At 36.7% G+C, this 22691-nt stretch overlaps 1 protein-coding gene across 5 annotated transcripts in view; it reads left to right on the forward strand.

Annotated features, from left to right (window-relative positions):
* DLGAP2 (DLG associated protein 2) overlaps positions 1-22691 on the forward strand; it is a 482669-nt gene that overhangs the window by 157665 nt on the left and 302313 nt on the right. Inside the window, exon 1 of one of the 5 annotated variants that reach the window (XM_030037653.2) lies at positions 4980-5093. The exons of the other annotated variants lie outside the window; for them this stretch is intronic. Coding sequence (XP_029893513.1) covers positions 5036-5093 — 58 coding nt within the window. The 5' untranslated portion in view covers positions 4980-5035. Of the gene's footprint in view, positions 1-4979; positions 5094-22691 lie in introns of those variants that run through there. 5 annotated transcript variants of the gene reach the window in all.

Genomic DNA, 22691 nt, shown 5'->3' on the forward strand with positions numbered 1-22691 from the left:
TACAAGGTTGCTTCAGAATTTTCCCAGTGCTTCACTCTCTTCTCTTTTAATTAGAAATTAATCAATAGGTTTGGTACTCTTGTCTCATATGCTCACATATACATGCACAGACACATATGGTCCCTGTGACTGTGAGCCAGCCTATAAATGCAATGTATGCTTTTGAAGTTTTATTTTAGAGAACAGCACATTTTATCTTGAGGCTTATTAAGACCATAATTCTGAGCTGTATTGGATGGCAGGGTGGGAAGATGGATATCTTGTATGCAGTAGATGAGATGGGAGGATTTTATGATACTTCATGCTTTTTAATAATAGGAAGGACGTGTGGAGTTCTGGCATGTCCTTAAAACAGACTGTTGGGATCTTTGAATTTTATTCTCTTAATATTATCCGAGTTATTGTTTGGCCCCGCTGTCTGGCTCCCCTTGTAACTTTTATGTGAAATTTGCCCCCCTCATCCCTCCCACCCCAAATGGTGAATTATTGCGCGATGGTTCTGTAGATCTCATTCTCCAAGCCATATTCTTCCTCCCCTCTGTGTGCAAGGCTTCCTCTTCAGGACAGTGGAAAGTAAACACTCGCGTGGCAGAACACAACGTTTTTGCAAAGAGCATAAGAAAGAAACTATCTAAATTACTTTTTTTTTTTAAATTTAGTGAGACTGAAATGATGCTGGACTGGAAATTGTATGCTACTGTTAGTGAGCCCTTTGAAGTCAGTAACAAGCCTTTTCTTCCTGCAAAGCAGTCGACATTATTTTTCCCTGGTTAAATTCAACAGGTAAAATAGCACCAGGCTGTGCTGGTGCCCTGAGCTTTTTTGTTATTAGCTCATATTATATTGAAATAAATTTCCAGTAACAATTTAAAATAGCATTTGCAGAGGCCTCATAACTGATAAATGTTTACGTAAACCACCTGGTGATGGCAACAGATTACATCTAATGCTCAGTTTATGTACTCATGTATGAGATGTATGCTGAGCAACTTTTTTCTCATTTTTTCTTTGTGCTACGCAGCTGTCTGTCTCCTCCTGCTGTCTCATACATTGATTGTGGTCTCCTCTAGACAAAGAGTATATTTTTGTCTTCCATTTTTTTTTCAACTTCTTACGGACTTCTGAAGTTGAATTGTAGTTCTTAAATGCTACAGCAGTTAGTAATCTAATGAAAAACAGTTTTGATCATACACTGCTGACTAGTATTTCTTGCCAATATGTTTGTATATATGCTTATACATGTATACATATAGATATATGTATATGTTTGCCTTTTGTTACCCTTTCTGTTGTCAAACTGAAAAGCAAAAAATACAATTAAGCCTTTTTTTATATGAGATTTCAGAAAGAATGCTTTGTTTGAACTCTATGAACATTTATTGCACTCTCAATTAATTTTAACTATTCAGTATTTCTGTTAACAGACAGAAAGCAAGGTTTAACCTCTAAATGGACCAGAGCATTACTGCTTTCTTAAGGGTAATAATTGTAGCTATGCAAGCTAGCACATAATGGTTAAATATATCTGTGCTTTTGACAGAAGCTAGTGGAGTTGGAACAGAGATGAACATAGCTTATTAAATACAGCTCTTATGAAGAGTGCTCTATAATTACTGTGATATTTCTTTGTATCATTATGATCATAGGCTGATGAAAACAATGAATCGTGTGCTTTCAAGAGGCCAAGAACTATCAGCCATATAAAGAGATCATACCTAGAGTAACAGCCCTGTTAGTTTTCTTTGAGTAGTCTATGTAAATAATACACTATAAAGTTTAAATAAGTCCTTTCACCAAAGCTCCTTCTTCTACTGATAAGAGTTAAAAACTTAAAGGAGAATGCTCCAAGGAGGGCCAAGAACATTTCATTCCATGAAATCTCATACATATCCATGAGCAAATCTTTTGATACTCCGTTTAATCGAGACTAGGTTTTAATGCATAAAAAGGGATCTGCTGAATTTTTTGCATGTCTGGAAGTGTTTTCTGAGATGAAAACCTCAGAATGAAATGACCTAACTACCCAAAATGTTATGAGTACAAAAATGCCCAGTTTTCCTTTGCTATCAGCTCTGACACTTCACAGATCCAAAATAGATCCAGGGACCTGGATTCAAATATTTTCCATCTTTTCTAACCCATGAGGGATTTCCATGCTTTTTGGCACTGAAAGGAGAACAAATAGCAAGGGTGTGTTCTTGCGTCTAGGTTATTTTCTTTCTCCTCAGGTCTGTGTTGATATGACTGGGAAGGCAGCAGACCCCGACATAGCTTCTGTATGTCAGGAGTGGTGAACCTGTGCTTTTGAGCAAAGACCTTGGCCAGTTGTAAAGTCCCTTGTTTTCAGGAGTGCCCTTGCTTGTGAAGCTTTCCCCCTTGTGTATTTACTGGTAATTAATGTTTTAGAGGCCAGAATTTTGACACTTAAAAATTTAGCTGCTAGTGTCTACTTAGTAATGAAGAATAAGAATTTCATTTTCTTATTTTTACATTTCATAAGGCAATTTCGGTGCATCAAAACCGAGCAGTAATTATGTCAGACTTTCAGTATGAAGCAAATGTGCTTGAGAACAATCAGTAATTTCAAGACAAAGTTAGGGTTTAAGATTCGTTGATATTCACTCTTGTGCTTGTAGAGCTGAAAGGAAGATAGGGACAGGCATGTCTGAGATCAGGGCTGGGTACACGACCTTTTCAAGCAACCACTCGACAACTCCTGCGAACCAAGGCAGCTTTGTATTAAAGACATTAGTTTCGTTGCCTTGGCTACATGTACTGGAAGACTTATCTGAAGCCTCACGTTCCTGATGGTTGTTATATACCTTCTCATTTCTAGCCTAATTTACTCTCAGTTAGTCTGTTTGCAGGTCACCAGTAACTCTTAGGTAAAATAGGTTTTTTCCTTCTCTGTGTTTATATGTTTTGGATGTTTATCAGAGAGACACCTCTCATGCTTCCCTTAGTTTTGCTGGAAATGTATTTGGAACTGTTTTTGTCTGTTGTACATTCATATATATTCACACTATGTGTGTCTATTTAAGTAAATAATATTATCTTCTATTTAATATTATTTGTTTGTTATCATGTAACCTTCTGCACAGCTTTTAAGCAACTTAATTGTTTATCAATTACATGGAGTTAATTCAAATATCTCAAATCTGTAAGGGTAAACTATGGTATGAAATAGTGAGTATGAAGAGGCAAATAGACAGGAGAACTGAAGTAAATATTTTAAAATCCAGTCTGAAACAAATCCAAACTTTCCTTTAGGTTTGGTTTAAAAAAGAACAAATACATAAGCAGTCAGCATTTCTATGCCAAGGTTTCCCAAATGGCTTTCTGGTAATGCCACAATTAAACATCAGTCAATTCTACAAATAATAACTTATTGAAACCAATTAAAAGGAATGATTTTGACAAACGGGCTTTTAGGACTTGCTGCAGAAAACTTGGCTGATGAAACATACCAGTTGTCCGATGTACTACTATAATGATTGGTCTCTGTTTCAGCCTTATTTAACAGTTTCATTAATAGTATTAAAGAAAGCAAGTGAACAGCATGTTAATGAAGTCAGCAGACGATGTAAACAGCAGGAAACAGAAAATAGAAGATACTTAGAGATTAGAAACATGAGCAAGAGGAGTTATCAATGTATCATATTCAGACTGAGAAAAAAGAGAAGCTAATGCATCTGGGATAAATTAGTTCAGAACTGATTTTGTATGGCTAATATGTATTCAGTATACAGAAATATACACATGAAATTACACTAAAACATTTTTCTTCTGGTTGAGAAAGGTCCAGTTTGTGATCAGCGTAATACCTAAATGGGCAATGCTGTCCTTGGAAGAATGTGTAGATAGGTTGTGTAAAAGAGCAGACAAGTAATTGCTGAGTTTTACACAAGTAGGTGGATTGTAGGAGCAATTTGCTGTTGTTCAAGCAACAGCAAATAAAAATCAGTGGTTAAGTAGACTGATTTAAGAAGAAAGACTGAAATGTAATGACCGAGCAAACAAGGAATGGAGAGGAAGACTACTATAATCCGCATGCCTGAAATATCTGTAAGCATTTAGAGAAAATATGACTTATTTAGCATTACCACAAATTTGATATCACATCAGGAAAATGTTCTTTATTATGTGAAAGCAACCTCTTACCATATTACATCAAGAATTAAAAAATAAATACATAGAGGCTGTAAAGCACAACCTAGTGTCAATTAATGGAAACCTAAAATAGACTGTAGGCTGCCGCTCACTAGCATATGGAAATGCTGAGTCTCTTCAACGCCCCTCAGTGTGAATGCGTGTTGCAGAGTCCCTAAATTGTTAGATCTAACCTATTCTTTTTTTTTTTTTTTCCCTTCCCCAACAATATCCAAATTATAGGAGAGGAGACTTCCCAAGTGCTCCATTCAGCAAGCCCAATCCCACACAAGCTCTAAAATATTTCCCCTTCCCCGGTGTGGTGACATGCACGCTGCAGGCAGACTGACAACTACCTCCTCCAGTTAGAACATATAATCATCAATACCCTTCTGAGCTCATTGAAAATGTGACTAACTCGAGCCTCAGCTCATACATTGTCAAATCTCACTTGGTGAGTCTTGTTCCTGTTCCAGCTGGAGATGGGCCCACGCTGGAATTTGGGAATCTAGTTTTCACGTTCCAAAACTGAACAAAGAGACTCGGACTCATTTCTAGCCTTAGTCTCCTAAATTGCAGTCATGTCTGTAAGTAAAATGCTAAAACACTAGTTGTCTGGGAAAAAGAAATGAGTGATGATTTTAAGAGGGATGCTGTGGCTACTCAGTGCAGTAGCTTCCAGCTTTTTGGTGCTGTTCCCAGAAATGCTTCAACCATGGTGAGGAGCTCAATTCTCTAATTAAAAAAAAAAATTGTATCAAATATTTTTCAGCTTTACACTCTCAAATTAAAGCTTAAAAACCTCCAAGGAAGGAAAGGAGGCCAGATTGGAGGGGGAGGAGGTGAGAGGAAGGAAGCGGGTGGAGAAAACCACTATATTCCCAAGATGCAAGGAAAGTTGAAAAGTAGAAGAAAAAATATATTAAATCAGTGTAAACTAAGAGGTAAGTTTAAGGCATTTTTTTACATTGAATGTATGTTTTGTTGGGGTATTTTTAGCAGTAAAATTCTGTATACTTTAAAAACCTTTAAAATACATTAAAGTGAGGTAATTGCTTTTTTTTCAATTTCTTCTGCTGTAAACTTGATCTATATTTTTATTAAGACCTATCAAAGGATGTATTGTGCTGAGATTTTGCTACTTTTCTGCTGTTGCTGGTTAAAACTGTCTATTACCTCACCAATGACCTACATGAAGTGAAGCAACATCCCATGTCAGCAGGCAGGGTGTTTTGTTGTAGAGCTCAGCTGCGAAAGTTAATTGTTTATGGAGATTTAATGGGCATTGTGCTCCTACTTACCTACCTCACTGTAATTCAGTAGTGTATTGGTGTAGCTTAGGAAAAGAGCATCTGAAGTAATAGATTTTGGTATAGTTAGGAAGGTAGTTGACCTGTGTTCTTAACTTGAGGTCAGAGCAGTGTCTTAACATTGTTTATTAGTGTTGTTGCTGTTATTGCTACTTGGTTTGCTGCCTATACAGGGGTTGTATAAGTTAAGTTTTGATCAGAGACCACATGCCAGCAGCTGAATAGTAAAGTCTGGTGCACTTAAATGCTCATTTATTACTGGGATGTTTGTTGCTATACTGCCAGGAGCCTGCCAGAGATGCGACAGAATAAAAATATTGCTGATTAATATGACTGTGCTTGTGTTGTAACACCATGTGATGCTAAAGACTTTGTCACGGATGAATTCAGAAAGGAAGGGAACAGAAATCTGGAAAAAGTAGAGGCAGGTGTAAGGAGGTTCTGCACAGCTGTATCAGCTGGGCAGAGTGGGGAGATGTTCTTGCAGCCCCAGTACTTACTGCATATAAAGACCAGGTTATTTGCAGTATTTTTATCTTTGAAGGTTGGGAACGGGGTAGGGCAAGAGTGTGACAGCTGCCGTAATGGGAGAGACCAGAGCTCTCATTAGTTGATGGTGAAGAACAATAATACAGGCGAGGGGGTTTGTAGGGAGTGCTGCCGCCTTCCTCTCTGATCCTTATCCACCTTCTGCTGTGCCTGGTCCTCTCAGGCTGGAGGTCATACTGTGTTTAAAAGCTTCTGATATCTCAATTGTTCATGAATTTATCCAGTCTTGTTTTTTAACCTGTTTACAGCATGGATTTCAAAAACATGTTATGGAAATGGGTTCTGTAAAATAATCACATTGACTTTGTTTTAAGCCTCCTGTTTGAGGATTTTATGGATTGCCTCAAGTGTTTTTACTGTGAAAAGTGAATAGTATATCTCACAGAGATGCTTATCACAGCCTCCTTAAGCTGTCTAATTATAGGCTGAAAACTTGTGGTCTGCTTAGATTCCCCTCTATTCTATATGCCTGGTCATCCTTGTCCCTCCCTGTACGTTTTCTAGCTATGCTATATTTCTTCAGTGATTCAGATGAAAATGTTAGCGGTTTGCTGCCTTCCGAGGACATGTATGTCTAATGACTATCTCCCCTTGCTTGCTCTCACCATTCAGCCTTCCTTAACTTTTCTAAATACTTTTTTCAGAGTTGAACTGAACGCTTAAATATTTCTACAGATAGCAGTTACATAAATATATGCATGGCAGCTGTACACTTCAAGATGAATATATTATGGATGAAGAGCTTGAATTTGTACTATTTTTATTCAGGCACATCCTGAGAATTTAGTATCAAATGGCCTAATTCTGCTCTAACTGACACTAAAGCTGGTGAATTAAACCAGGAACTCCTACCGGACTCCGTAGGATCAGGACTTGTCCTGCCTGCTAGAGAACAGAGCTCGACACCACTTTCAGAAACATTCTGATTTGTGGATGAAGCTAGATATTAAGAAGCACAATCTTTTATCTTTTGTAGGAGGGGAAACTTGGGAGAGAGGTAACCACAACTGTTCAGCGGATCCGATTGTAGGATTGAGGAGAGCTAGAGGGTGGTGATGGCTGAGCAACAAGAGCTGTGAGGAGTAGGCACGGAGAGCTAGCTGGCAGCCGGAGAGCGAGGGGAGGGAGAACAGAGCCCCGCAGGCAGGCAGCAGCTGCAGTTGCAGACCCCCAAGGGCAGTGGGGGTGCCGCTACCTTAGTCAGATACTCTGATGTCAGAGTTTCTTCAGACATCCAAAAAGCCTTGGGCACCTATGAATGGGAATTTTGCATCCTAAGGCACCTGTGCAATTTTCAGCCTTGAGGTGACTCAACAGAAATAAAGGGCAAGGTAGAAGTTATGCTTAAGGACAGACTAGACGGCTGATGACTCTAGCGGTCTTTATTTTGTTCTGTATAGATTAATGGAAAGCATTTTTCTCAGACATTTGGAAACCATGACCTATATTTTAAACAGAGTCTTAAATAAATAATTAATATGGCTATTTAATCACAACTCCATCACCAGAGAAAATTACCCAACCAAGGAATTAATCATAATGATATCCTTCCCAGTACCTGGCATGTGTTCGTGTTCTCTCCCTTCTGTGGACATTTTGAACAGCAAGGGATCCCTTTTAAGTTGATACAGTGTAGTATGGGACTAGAAGAAAAAAATTGATGTTTAAAAGAGGTTCTATATAGAAATATAGAAAATTAGCTGGTTTGGCCATTTTCTTAAGGTCAGATGCCTTTGCTCATTGCTAATGCAACAAATAGAAGTAGGAGCACAACCCAGGTTGCTGAAAACTCCATATGTAAAAATGAACCATTTACTTGAAAACTAGCAGCAGCCCATACAAGTTGATGTGTTGGTATTAATACATCATTTACCAGGTGTGTTGCATCAGCTTCGCTTCACAACTGACGTAAGACTTAGAGTGCCATGAAGAAATTCAGGCTGGCATTAATAAAGCTATGCACGGCAGCACTTCAGGAAGAAAAGCTGCCTCTTATGCTGCTTATTTGAGGATTTATCCAAACGTGCAAACAGAGTGAATCTAGCCAACTAATAGCAAACTGGAGTAACAAACAACAAATGCACTCTTCCATCATGTGTCACTATGAGCCTTGCTATATCATCTGACTGCCCCCTCTAGACAGGCAATGCCTCTCTGACTTACACGGGGCAAGTCTTCGTAATGCTTCAACACTTCTTTCACTGCAGTGTTCACCCAGCTGCAGCTGGATCAGATTGAATGGAAACTAAACGTTGTCAGCAATTTAGGGACTCTTTCACGTGAGTTTTGCCAACAGTTCTGCTGGTAACTGGGAATACTAAAGGCTTTCTCACTCCGTGGTATCCATCTTTGCCAAATTCTGTCCCTTTCCCTTCTCTCAGGCTGTGCCAGCAGTGCACCTTCTCCCTCTTACGATGTGTGACCTGTCCCTTGCACTAAGCATCCCTAGATGCCTCATTTTTTCACTTTCCACACAGTCCGTATTCCTCCATGGTCATTAGGGCTACAAAATAGATAAATATGCAGGGTGGTGGAGAAAAGGACTGAAGGCAAATCCTTTTCCTTTTAGAAAGTGATCCAGACTGGCAGAGGATGGCTCCAGTATTTGGTCCCCACCTGTGCCATGTAGAAGGCATAGCAGAGAACATTTCACCCAAGGTAGAAAGGTTTAAATGCCGAGTAGATTGGACAAAGCAAGCATCATTTCTTGCTATCTTCTTCCTTCTGAGGTGCTCCAGCCAAAAAAAAAAGGCAAGATCCTCTATCCTCCACAGTCATTTATATCCCTGCGGGAAATGCCTCCCTCTCCTGAGGCAGCCCTTCCCCTTTCCCCAGTAGTGCCGTTCTGGTCAAGGACACCATGTGAGCACAGCTCTGTAGTCACAGCAGCTGTTAGAAACCCACAAAGTTCCCGAAGTGAGCTTCATCCCCTTGCTTTTCATCACTGCTATGAACACAGACAGAAATAAAACCAGGTCCCTTAAATATGTTCATTTTAGTTTCTGAAGACATTATTTAAATATTACTGTATAACAAAGTGTATTAAAAGTGTTCAATCTTCACTGGATTTTTTTTCTTGTCCTTGCACATTCAGAGGCATTGTTCAATGCAAATATCACACATGGTTCCTTGTTCTGGCAGTGCTCAGGCACAACGTGTTCCACTGTTCGGTCTGCTTTGCTTCCTGGCTATAGGACTTTTTCTTTTTCCTTGAAAGAGTGTAAAGTTAGAATAGAAGGGGAAGCACGAAATACTGAAAACTGTTTACTACCTCTTAGAATGCTACTAATAATTTTTATTTTTACAGAATAAATGTTTCTGAAATCAAGGAAGATGCTTTCGCACAAAATTGGAGATGAGCTTTGCCAAATTTCTCAGCAGATGAAATAACAAGTGTTTTAAATAATAGCTTTCATGTATCCAAGAGGGGTTAAACATTTAGGTATACACTGACTTCCAGATTTGGGGGAAATGTACTGTTAGATAGGATAGAAGAAGGAATCTGCTCTTGGTTTGAATCAGTGAAGCAGTATTGGTTGCCTGGAATAAGGAAGGAGTTGACTTTTGGGATAGTTTCCTTCTCCTTCAGTGTAGCTAAGCATGCTCGGGTAGGCCAGAAGAAACCGCAAACTGCTTCTACAAAGGTAAACTGTGTAGTGAAGCAGGAGAAAAATACTTTGATGGAAAAACAGCTCATGCATTATTATTTTAGGCTTCTATAGGTGGAATAATAAAGCAGTACTGAAATACCTTTCTGACCATGCAGTGACCTCTAAACTTTAGGTACAAAACTGGGTTATTTCAAACACTGGCCAATTATCTCAGTCCAGAGTGGCATTCAGTAAGAGAAGGATTAATCAAGAAAAGAAGGTGGACTGAATTTTCAGTTAAGAACCATCTTTAAAAGAAAATAGGTAGTGGGTATAAGCTTACTATATTATTACCATCTTTATTTAAAGAAATTGCCTAGACTGGAAAAGTTTTTTCCATGCCAACATTTGCCCCAGAAAGCTGTCTTGCGAATGCAACGATAGCACTAACTTTGGCATAGAGTAAAGTCTAATATTATCAGGCAAGAAATATTATACTGACCTCCAGCGTCAAAGTTGTCTGAGCTCCTACCTGTTCAGTTCTTTTCTGGGAACACAATCATGATTTGAGCTTTTATGCTGGGAGTGCATGTTCAGCAGATGCTTTAAAGTGGAATTATTTCATAAAATCACAGAAATAGTTGAGTTTGGAAGGCATCCCTGGAGATTTTCCAGTCAAAGCCCGCTTGCTTGGAGCAGGGTCCTGAGTGGGTTGCTCACAACACTGTCCATGTCAGTCGGTTTTGTGTGTCTCTAAGCGTGGGGACTCCACAGCCTCTCTGGGCAACATACTCCAGTGTTTGACCAGCCTCACAGTGAAAAAGCTTTTTCTAAGTGGAATTTCCTGTATTTCAATTTGTGCCTATTGCCTCTTGTCCTGTCACTTGATACCACTGAGAAGAGTATAACAGAGGGACAGTTATTAATTTGTAAACTGTAGAAAAGTGTATTACTTATGAAACAAACAGAAGAACATAGAAAAAATAAAATTATCATTATTGTCATTACTCTATTCTTTACTTTAAACCTGGATCAATAGTCTCTAAAAAAAAAAAGAAGAGCAGCACACTGGAATTAGCAGAAAATAGATGTGAGGAAAAATCTGAACTTGATGCTTTTCTTACCTCTCTGTGCCTTTCCAAAGAGGGGTCAAATAAATCCTTCACATTCAGAGTGCTCTCTGAACAAGTTCAATGCATCCAGATCGCTCAGTTGAATTCAATGCCATTCTAAACCAACTAACTTAAAAGACTGAAAATCAGGTACTGTGTTATTTTGGACTGCAGCAGTATTTATCCTTTGTTTCAGAATAGTTTAGGAGCTGGATTGTCCCAGTAGCTTTGTTAGAGTAGTAACAATTGCCTATATCACCATGCTTTGATCAGTAATATATCTTGCTGGAAGAGGGTAAAGTGCTCATTCTTTCTTGGAAGTTAAGTATGGAAGATGAAGATCTAGGGCAAAAGCCTTCAGGTGTGGCTTATGGCCCAGGAAGTTATTCCCATCATGATCCAGGTTGATATTTAGAACAAAGCATGAAGGCAATCACAGTGCATTATTTACACAGTATTAATGCCTATAAATGAGTGAAGATTTTGACTGTCCTCTGGTGCCCATTCATAATACATGCTTTACTGGGGAAATCTATTCAGAATCACATTTATTATTCTTGACAATAACCTCTTTTCTCCACCATCTATTATGAAAAACAGCCAACAGTTTTTGTTACTGTAATTCACAAGCTTAGGTCATTCTACAGGGCTATATATAGTGCAAAGGATAAATATCCAGCATGGTTTCTTTCATTGCTGTGAGCATTTTAGCAGCTGCCAGTGTTTTCATCAGAGTAGTGCTAAATAATACTTCACATATGTGGATGGCTTGCTGCCATTATATCATAATCCAGTGATCTGTGAGTATAAAAGTGCATATATGAGTGGGTTCGAGAGCTGTCTATAAGAAACTACTTTATTTAACAGATTAATAATTTCTTATTATTTGAAGAAGAATTTAAGGTAATCCCATGCTCATACAATGGGGTGAAGATAGAGAATAGCCAATATTTATTCCAGGTAACTTTCAGAGCTTTGCTTAAGGTGGCAGAGGTAATAGCTGGTTGCTGTTGTCTCCCTTTACTGTCTGTGAGAGAGAGAGGTTTAACTGTCTCTCCCCAGTGGCTGTAAGGGGAGGGAATATTTCCAGCTTCCATTTTATGGAAATGCTCATGGTTGGTTAGGTGGAAAGAACTGAAGTTCTGTAAGAAACCAATATTCTTGATAACTGCATTAACAGATATACTCATGTCACTCTACAAAACTTTCTGAATGGAGAAGTGAGGTGTGAGTTAACTACAAAAAAATCTGTTCATCCGGTTGTAATTCCACAGAATGTTAACACTGTCCTGATGCCAGGTGTAAGGAAAGTTAGTGTTCTGCTCTGTTTGACAGCAATTTAGAGTTGCAAAGATATGTAAGGCTATTATTAAGAAGAAATCTCTGGAAACTAAAATGGTTTAAGGTTTTAAGAATTATCTGTTGTTGCAATACCACTACCACCACAAATGATAAAATTTATTTTTCTCTAGTAACTATTAGTACTTTATAAAACAAGTAAGGGAAGATGAGGCACTCTCTTCCTCTACAAGTATTGTTTTAGCTTGATTTTTAGGGACATGAGTCTTTTTTGATCTTGAATTTATCTCTTTCACTACACTGCACAAGTTATGCTTCATAATTGTGTTCATCCTGTTTTTCTGAACATAATTTTTCTGTCACTATGCTACTGCCAGTGAGTATAATAGAAGTCCTTTTCATGTATGTCTTTGTTTGACTGATAAATTATTTGGATAATATAAATGAGATCACAAGGAATTTTTTTTATATTTTTGTGTATTTATCTTTGCAGGTGTACATGTATTAATGTCAGATGTATTCTGACTCATTCACATCCATTCTGAAAAGCTTGTTTCCTGATTCAAATCTATATTGATATATATCAATGCGGCAAAATGGCAGCAACATGTATTTTGAGCTGTTTTACAAAGCCAAGAATCTAAAATGACTGAATTAGATCAAATTATCAGAAATTAATTCTATTAATACATCTACTAAAATATAACTTTGAATTGCATGTTTTTGTATGGGAACACATTTTTGTGAGTCTGTCTGTCATGGAATCACTGAGCAACAGTTTACGATGGCTACATCCTATAAGCTAATGCATCCTGAGATGGAAGCACTGACTCCAACTATGAATGCAATTAAATACAAAATGCCTGGAAGTTAAATGTTCTCTTGTCAAAATAAATGCTAAACCCCATGCTGAAAACCCAAGGGCATGATGACAAGGACTGACATATCATACTAAGGCTCATTTCTGTAGATTAATTTCTCTTATTCATTCTGGGGTAACTTGCATCTTACTGAAACTTTTGAACTTTGGTGAAAGAGGTGGGTTAAGAGGATAAGCTAAAAAATAAGACCATATTTCTTTCCTGATTTTTGGAGGAATATCTCTACATGATTTTTTAGTTACGGTTGTCACAACTAGACAGGTCTTTTTAATTTGTTATACAGTATGTTTTAAGTCTGTAATAGTAAACAATATATTGCTTTCCCCTCCCCCCATTAATATCTTTCATTTTTTTCCTAAACTGCAAAGCTAATTTTCTCTCAGGTGAACATTTCCCACTGGTTCCTTTATAGGTGGACTTTTGCTAGATAAAAATGTCTGTGGAAACAAAAGAATGGCTCATTCTAGCCGTGAAAGAATAGGAATTATCTGTGAGAGTGGGAAGTTTGAACACGTTTGGGTTTTTTTCAATGCTTTTTAGCATATTTTGCTAAAAAGCAGATGCTTCAAATGTGAAAGCCCAAAAACAGTCATGTGGCAGAAACTTGGAAGAACAGTAAAAGCTGTCAAAAGCTAGCAAAACTGTATGAAGTATACTTTTAAGCATAAGACGAAGAGTTCATTCTTTTCATGCTTTCTCAACGGTTTAGGCATGTCCTTGCTGGTCTATTCTTTAGAATTTTTAATCTATATTGGTTCAAAAATGGCAGTAGAAGACCACTGGAATATAATGGTTAGCAAACAACTTTTAATCCTGACATTCGTCATCTTTCCTTCCAATCTTACCAGAATTTGACTAGAGCAATTGGCATAATGGGGGTGCAGCTTTAAAATAACATCATTGTAAAATATTCTTTAGAACAACTCCAAATAAAGAGGATGTCTATGGTAGACATAAACCAAGTATATGCAAGAGAGATTGCAAGCATGTAGTAGAGGGCTGATTAATAGGAGCATTAGATAAAATAAGCACTTAGGTTCAATGCTTCCAGATTTCTTGTAAAAATATAGACATATGGAAGGTAGGCAAAAGAATTCAGAATAAGGTTTTAAATAAAATCAAACCAAAGATGTATTACTGCATATGCTGTATAAGCATAGATGCTACTGGGAAAACAATTGCTTCATCATCATGGGTTCAGTCAGTCAAGGGATATTCTAGACAGTAAATCAGTGGAGTCTGTCATTACTGAGAGCTCATTATGAAACAATTGCAGAGGTTAGATGTAAAAACTTGTCATATGAGTTTAAGTGAAGAATAACTATTAACTTTTCAATATTCATCAAAAACACAAAGGCTATGTTTATATTTTCTAATATTTTTGAGTAAATGGCATTTTTATTAGTTATCATTCCTAAACAGCAGTGTAACAATTCAAGCAATAATTACAAAATGTTGATGACACTTCCTGAATACTGAACTGACCCTGCAGGACTGCATATATTTGCTCTGAAAGAAATATAGACTCATCAGTCTCAAAGGAAAGTGTATGCTGAGAATATGAAGATATGAGTTGACCAGTGGTGGAGCTTCAGAGATTAGGGGGACTTGATTTCAAAGGAGATAGACCAGCTGCAAATCTTGTCATTCACAGCTCAGAGAAAACGTAAACCATCTAATCATTCCCACTGCACTGCAGGAATTGTCACCCTTGTATGTTTTCATAATGCTTTATACAGTTTATGCAAAGGCATTTAAAGACTTCTGTAATTTTATATAGAGATTATTCTAAAGTCCAATAAATTTCACTGCTAGGTACGGCTTCCTAATAATCTTAAATTAATCATAGCTCAGCTACTCCAAGAAGGGGCAAACAGACAAAAAAAAGAGCAAATAAAAAATATCAGTAGACAAGTGACCTCTTACCTCCAACTGAAAAAAATGGAGGCACAACTTCATTGTACACCTCTATATACATTATTTTTCTTAGAAGTGGCATAAAGTTGAAAAGATTGATTCACTTTTATTCACAATAACGGTCCAGAAAAGGATGCGTTTCTTGACTAAAATTTTGGGAAATATGTACCTGTATCTTTCAGTGTAGCAGAATGTCACTGTACTAAATTCCACGGGTTGGTGCTCTTGTGTTCTCATGTGTCCAGTGTGGTGTCTGTGCTACTAAGAGTCTTAGGTTTGTCTTACAGTTTAGGATTACCAGGGCAAAAATTTTTGTGTATTAATGGCAATATGCACTTTCCAGTTCTCTAAAATTTGTTGTATTCTGTGTCAGGTTTCCTTACAATCACCAGTTATCTTTGACGTGTAGCCTTATCAAATGCTTCTTGAAAAATGCATACTGTCCACGTCACTCTCTTATCTATCACAGCAGCATTATCTTCAAAGAGTTCTATCAACTTAGTTATGCAAGACATTCCTATTATATATTCATATTGGCTGACTCTAATGGAATTAAGCTTTGCTCAGTGCTCCCTTGCCAGTTGCGACAAAATTATTTTCAATATGTATTAAAAAATGTTAAGCTAGCTGGCAATTATATATTTTACCCTATCTCATGACTTATTTGAATAGTGGGCTGTGGTCTCAAGTTTTTAGTTCTTCAGGAGCTGGTTCTGCCATCACAGAATATTGACTGTGAAAGCTCAGTAAATGTTTTGCTAATTGGAAAGCATTAGTAAGCAAATCATACTCATGTACTTAAATGACAGAAACACAGAAGGAAAACAGCAAATTTCACAGAATGCAAGAGAGAAGTCTAAAATTCAGAAGAAAATTGCCACTGTTAATAACCAGAAGACTACAAGAATGCTAAAGAAAATTAACTTTATGATGCTGTACATATAACACATTCAAAAACAAGGACCTGGAGGCTTGGAGAACTTAAAAAAAAAACCTGATTTTTTTTTTTTCCCCCCAAGTAGGGGGGTTATGTTTGTTATATTCATCATTTTTGTGCTATAGGCATAATTGCATTTTAATGCTTGAATTACATTTATTAGTAGATTATCAACTTAAGTACTCGTTTTGGAATGAAATGCAATATATAGATATAAAATTAGATATATTAACTGTTTATTAATGGTGTATCATCAAGGCTGGTACCAGACTAACAAATGTATAATAGTAAATTATAGAGTATAAGAAAAAATAATACAAAATGGGAAATGAAAAGAGGCTTAAAGACACAGTAAAGATAGGAATAATCTTTCACATCTATGCGAAGGCAGTTTACAACCAATACAGGCATTATATTGCAGAATGAAAAGGAGTAAATGTATCCTGTACAGCTTGAAAATGGAACCCTGCTTTTGCATTTATGTTCATCTTAGAGGGAAGAAATACGTCAGGAAAAAAGACATATTTTGTTAGGAGTTAGAATGTTATGCTAAAGACCTTCTTCCAAACAGTCTGAACAATCTGAAAAAAAGCATGTTTCAATCTGAAAAAAAGCATTTTTGTAGAGATGGAAAATTTTTATTTTTTTAAAATATTGGAGAAATGTTTTAGTTCCCAATGGCAATTGGATCTATCATGATATGTGTGAATTTAATCTGAAAGAAAAGTAAGCAAGTCTTTAGAAGGCTGTAAATCACCCACACTTTGAAGCACTGGGAAATAATCCATTGATTATGTTGTGGGAGTACAGTTAGATACTAGAAACTTAATTAATATTTTGGTGAAAAGTGGATATTGTTGTCTTGCAGAACTTTCTCTGTAGACAAATAGCCAGGTTGTCTCCTAAACTGAGAACAAAATCATTATCAGCAAGTTGAGTGTTGTAACTTAAGCAAATTATAGATCTTTTTTCCTTCCCACTTAAATCAATGGGAATTCTGATCTGCTGAAGTACAGTTAGTGTTGTGCACAGAAACAAGTTATACTTAGATTACGTAGGAAGCACAATTAAGACAAACCTAAATTAGCCACATATCCCATTTATTTGTTACTTTAGAGTTGTAGACTTATTCTGACATTATTTAAAACATAGAGTTAGTATTTCCAACTGGGGAGCTCGCTAAAATAATGCAATGTGACTCTTTATTAGCTTTTTTCTGGGTGAAAGAGGGTATGTGTCCGTCTCTTTTCCCAGGTAACAAGTGATAGGTCAAGAGGAAATGGCCTCAAGTTGCACCAGGGGAGGTTTAGATTGGATATTAGGAAACATTTCTTCACTGAAAGGGTTGTCGAGCATTGGAACAGGCTGCCCAGGGAAGTGGTTGAGTCACCATCCCTGGAGGTATTTAAAAGACGTGTAGACGTGGTGCTCAGGGACATGGTTTAGCAGTGGACTTGGCAGTGCTAGGTTTACGGCTGGACTTGAGGATCTTAAAGGTCTTTTCCAACCTGAATGATTCTATGATTCTATGTATCAACCAGTTTAGGAGGTAAATAATTTCAGTAGAAATCTCATCAGTTGCTAAGAAGTGGCATGTCACCTGAAGATTTTTTCTCAGATGATTATTTTTCTTGCATTGAGTTGACCTCTTATTGTCTTTGAGAGAGGCTGGGAAAAAAGGTGAAAGTAAAGATAAAAAAAATATTTTCCTTTACTAAATATTTAACAAATTTGAGCATATAGAAGCATGAATTCTGAGTCATGTCATGTATCACCCAGACAATAGAAAACTGTTAGAACTGGATGGATCCATTTTTTCTAAAAGGTAATGAGAAACACACTCAGAGAACTGCCACAGTCTTTAGAGATGGTCTTATTTTCTTTTTTTTTCCTATTAAAGATACATGCTATGTAGGCACCCAAACCATTATGTTGGTGATGACATAAAAGCAATTCATTAAGTTCTTTACAAGTTTGGCTTACATAAATATATATATTCATGCATTGTCAAAATACTTTTCAGTGAAATATTTCCTTTACTGTAAAAATCCATCTTTTGCTTGTGTTTAGCACCTGTAAAGAGAATGGAGAAGATCAGTTGATAATAATACCTCAGATATTGCACTGGCAGGGAAAAAATGATTCTTGTTAGCACATTATGCAGTCTCAGGAGTCATCTTCTGTGTAAATGAATGTAGTGCCCCTGAAGGAAGCCAGACTGACAGAGCTCTTTACTCAGCTCTTCCATTCAGGCTACATATAGCACAGGGAGCACCTTTGCAACTACCCTTCCTTCATCCTGCACTGAAGCAATGAAAGGCAAATCCTTGTGTCTATGTTGTCTTTCTCTTCCTCTATGAATTTTTTTCTGGGGTTATCATTAGAGTCCATTTGTCAAATTATAGCTCTTTGAAACACGAGGAAATCTAACCCATTCTTTTTCTTGTGAAAGCTTATTCCTTGCTGCTGTTTTTCTAGTGTTTTGTTTTATTAAAGTTAAGGTGTCATGTAGCAGGAACTTTCATCATTCTGAATAAAGAAAGGACTCCAAACACTAGCAGGTTTGACCAGCTGCTAGGGAAATTCATACTTCACAGATTTCCTTTGTTCTGGGTATGAATTTTCCAATGCCTGAAAATTTTCAAAAACGGGGATTCTGGTTTGGGTCAATGTGCATACCATACATTCAGGAAGCCAGACTCTGGGTTCACAATAAATATATTGGGGAAACTTTAGCAACTTGTTTTTAAATGTTCCTTTCCTAATAACTTTATAGGGCTCCCTTCTGCATTGTTATTATTATTACATACACACTTATGCAGACAGAATGATTTTGCCTACCAGCTGAGTTAATTTTGGAAACAGAATGGGCCTCCAGCACCTAGCTGGGTAGGAACAATAATTATACTGCTTTAATGCCATGAAAAGCATTTATTTCCAGGGCCTAATAAAACATCAGTATAAAGTATCTAAAAATTGGAGTGGTGATATAGCCTTCTGCCATATTTTAATTCAGAAAATTTGTTTGGTTCTTATGGAAGTCTTTGTCTACATTGTCACAGTTTATTTGGGTATTAAGTTTCAAAACATTGCTTTACTTAGTAAGTAAAAAACAAAAAAATACTGTCATGGTTTCTGTTATTAGAGTTTATTTATTTACCACAGTTTCATTATTTATTTTTTGAGAGGAAGGCAGAAGTTCACCAAATTCATCAAGAACATTGTAAAAGGAAAGGTCACAAGAGAGTGAAAACGTTTGTATCAATACTTTCATTTATTGCTCACTCTTTTTCTGGGTAGCCAGCAATTCCTGTAGCTGTTCACAAATTGGAAGAGTCCATTTAACTCTTCCAATAACTATTCTTTTGACCTAGTGTTAGGAAAAAATTCTTTAGTGTTTAAATAGCTACAGAGCTATTAACATAGGGGAAGCCTTTCAGTTAAAATCTTAATCTTGACAGTGGTTCAGGTTGTTTTGACTTTCTTCATGAGATACATGTATAAACAGGTTAAAGAGCAGCTCGCACACTCCTTGTTCAGTCAGGATACTCCTTTTGCTCCCTTATTTCGCTTTTATAGCAAGTGTACAATAAAACAAGCTCTTCACACATATTACACTGTTTAGCTAAAAACTTTGTTTAGTTATATCAGCATTTCTTACCTGGCTCTTTGGTCTCTTTCTACCTCTTTTTCCAGAAATGACAACTACTTCTTTTTCATCCTGTTCTAGCCGCGGCTTCCACCAGGTTCATCAAGAACATTGTGAAAGTCTGTATCATAAACATAAACAGTGAGAAAAGTTCAAAATTTTCGTTGAATAGGTATTAACTCCGTGGGGAAAAACAGAAATTGAAAACTAATAAATTGAAGATCTTATTAATTATTTTGAGTTTTGCCTTTGTAGAGACTGAAGAATCTCCACATGTACTTAATACAATTTTTTTGGTGACTGGCAATGCCATTGTATGGATGGCATCATAACAAAGAGGAAAGGAAACTCCAACTTTGGAAATGAGTAACAGTTGTCTTGCTGCAGTAGTGATGAGGAACGTATCATCACATTAGAAACTAAGAAGTTTTCATTTTTAAAATTACATTGATAATTTTAGAAATAAGAAAAAGGTAAAATTAGCTGCAAATGCTGTTAGATCAGTTTTCACACCTTTCCATTAATTTTAATGGAATTGAATTTACTTGCTATCACCTTCAGTGCCAGAGTGGATGTTCAAAACCAGATATCATTAGAAATACATTTTTGGCATAATGTATTAAATTATGAAAACATAATGGCAGCAAATGGCAGGATAAGCATGATTTACAATATGAGCTACACAGAGTATTTTTTGCTAGCAAGACTTCAGTAAATATGTTAACATGGACTGCAAAACATTTTAAGTTATGGTATGAAAACCACAGCATATTGTGAGAATGCAGCTTCAAAAATAATGCATATACAGTTTAGGAGACATGGGATTTCCCCGTGCTTATGAAACAAAAGCACTTCAATATGAAACTGTTCACATAGTATCCTCACTTGCCTTCAAAGTTTTCACAGGATTTCTGTTGTTCACACCTGTCTCTATTACTCTTTTAAATTATCCTTAAGAGAACAAGCCACACACTTCAGGCATATAACATAATGAGTAGCACTTACCACACAGCACTGTCCATTTTATCTAGAAGATGTAGCCATGTACCCATAAGCAGAATTTTTGAACACTTTTGCATTTGCGCTCTAAACATGATTCTCCAGAAGACTTCATCCAGTCTCTAGGGCTCTGTGCTGAAACAGTGGTTTGCTATCAGACAGTCATTTGCAGGATTCAGACCAGAAAATGAAGCTGATTCTAACTGAATGCAAGAGTCCTTGTGAGGATCAGCATCTTGATGGTCAACGTGCTGGGTCTTAGAATATGAGGTCCTGAGTTTGATCCTAAGTGCCATGGTCTGTGTAACACTGGACTTTGTCTCTCTATACTTTTCTCCCACCTGTGAATGTGACTGAGAAGAACCCAGCTAATATAGTTGCAGTTGCTGGGTAAATATATAAAATAGAAAGTAAGTACTGCCTGTAATTCTAGACACTTACTGGCATCAAGGACTGTATTATTTTTGAACCTGCCATTCTGCATCACTGATTTTCACTGAAGAGTTGAAGAATTCAATACCCATCTGAAAGTAATCTCCCTTCAGTACATTATTTAATTTTTTCTTGCTTGGTATGCTTGAAAGATCTGTAATTGTTTTAAATTACGTTATACATTACTTTGACATATTCACCTATTAAAGGAGCTTTGTAAAAACTGTATGGTATTACAATATAGTTTTCTTACTGTAGCAATCGATAACCGCACAACTGCTTGAGGACATTGCATTTCTCAAAAAGACACTCATGAAATATTCAGAAATACCTCAAGTTTTCCATTCAGAATTTTGCTAAGCAAGTGCTTGTGTATCTTCTGAAGAACATCCACAATTCTTTGTATGTGTTGCACATCATAGGTACCAAGGCTTAGAGAGTTTGTAAAGAACAAGCAGAATATATTCTCTGTTTATAATGTTTTGGACAAATAGGCAAAATCTAAAGCTTTGTGTGTTCTACTGTATTGAAAGCTTATAAATTTGGGGAGAAGAGTGCATTTCACCTTATGGTTTCTCTATCTAATAAAATGTGATGTGTTTCATGATTTGGGAATTGAAAGATGTGGTGTAGGGGCAAAAACTTTGTTGTTGTTAATGTAGTGTGGGCAGACTGGTATGAGGAAATCTAGACAGATTATTAAAGTGGGAAGAAATATCCACATATCTTCCATTAATTTAACTTTATACTTTAATAGATCAATTGCTTTATACAACCACTGTCAACTCAGGAAAACTGCTTGTCACCAGTTTTGCAAATCTACCAATTCAGATCACATTCACAGCTAACAGAACCACAAACAATAAATGAAAACTTTGCCACCTTTGCTGTCATCTGTAGAAGCAATATTTATTCTTTAAGAAAAAAAAGGTATTCCAGGAGTAGAAAAATTAGTCACAGAAGGCTCTCTACCTCTTTATGGTCCTATAACAGTATAGAATACTGGCCTTTCATGGAAATTAACTCGTTTTTGCCATGTGGTTGGGGATCTCAATAGCTACCACCACTGCTCCTGCTGTTGAAAGGTAAAACATTACTCACAGCACCAGGAGCTGTGAAGAAATCTGTCTTCTTGTAGGTGAATGAAATTGAATGCCACTTTGTACCTTATTCTAAGTGACTCTGTACATTTAGAGGCACAGTAAATTCACGTTCATTCCACAGTGTAAAACCTTTCAATACCTGTTCCATTGTCCTGAGAGAATTCCAGAAATCTGTAAAAGGCTTTGAGTCGGTTTTCATCAATTTCATTCCTAAACTGCACAGCCACTGGAGAAGAATAAACCCTGAATATTTTTGCAAACAAACTCTCGAAAGCTTTGAACTTGAGAAGTTTCTTGTCAGTAAAGTCAGAAAACTGATTAATCCAGCCTGATATTTATTTGTTCTACTAATATGTCAGTTACCAATTCATAGTATCATACAGTTTGAGTGTTTTTTAATATTCATTAATCCAAATACCCTATTTAGTTTTCATAGAGAATCTTTCCTTAGTCAAATGATTTGAACTTTTTTTGAACAGGGGGACTTGTCTGCCCATCTTCCTTTATCAAAGAAGTATAGCTATATCTGCTTTGAAAATCTCAAACCCCAGTACTAGGAAATTGCTTTATTTCCCTTTTTTAAAATAAGTTATCTTTAAAACATTGGACTAAATTTTCTTTTTTCTACAGCATTAATCTGACAGGGAATTTTCATGACTGAGATCAAGAGAATTTGTCTCTGAAAGGATATTTTTCATCTCTATTTGCTGTTATCCCTGCTAGTATGATAGTGTTAAACTGACAGCTTCCAACATTATGGAATT

Source organism: Aquila chrysaetos, chromosome 15 (assembly GCF_900496995.4).
Source record: "Aquila chrysaetos chrysaetos chromosome 15, bAquChr1.4, whole genome shotgun sequence".
Lineage (NCBI taxonomy): Eukaryota > Metazoa > Chordata > Aves > Accipitriformes > Accipitridae > Aquila > Aquila chrysaetos.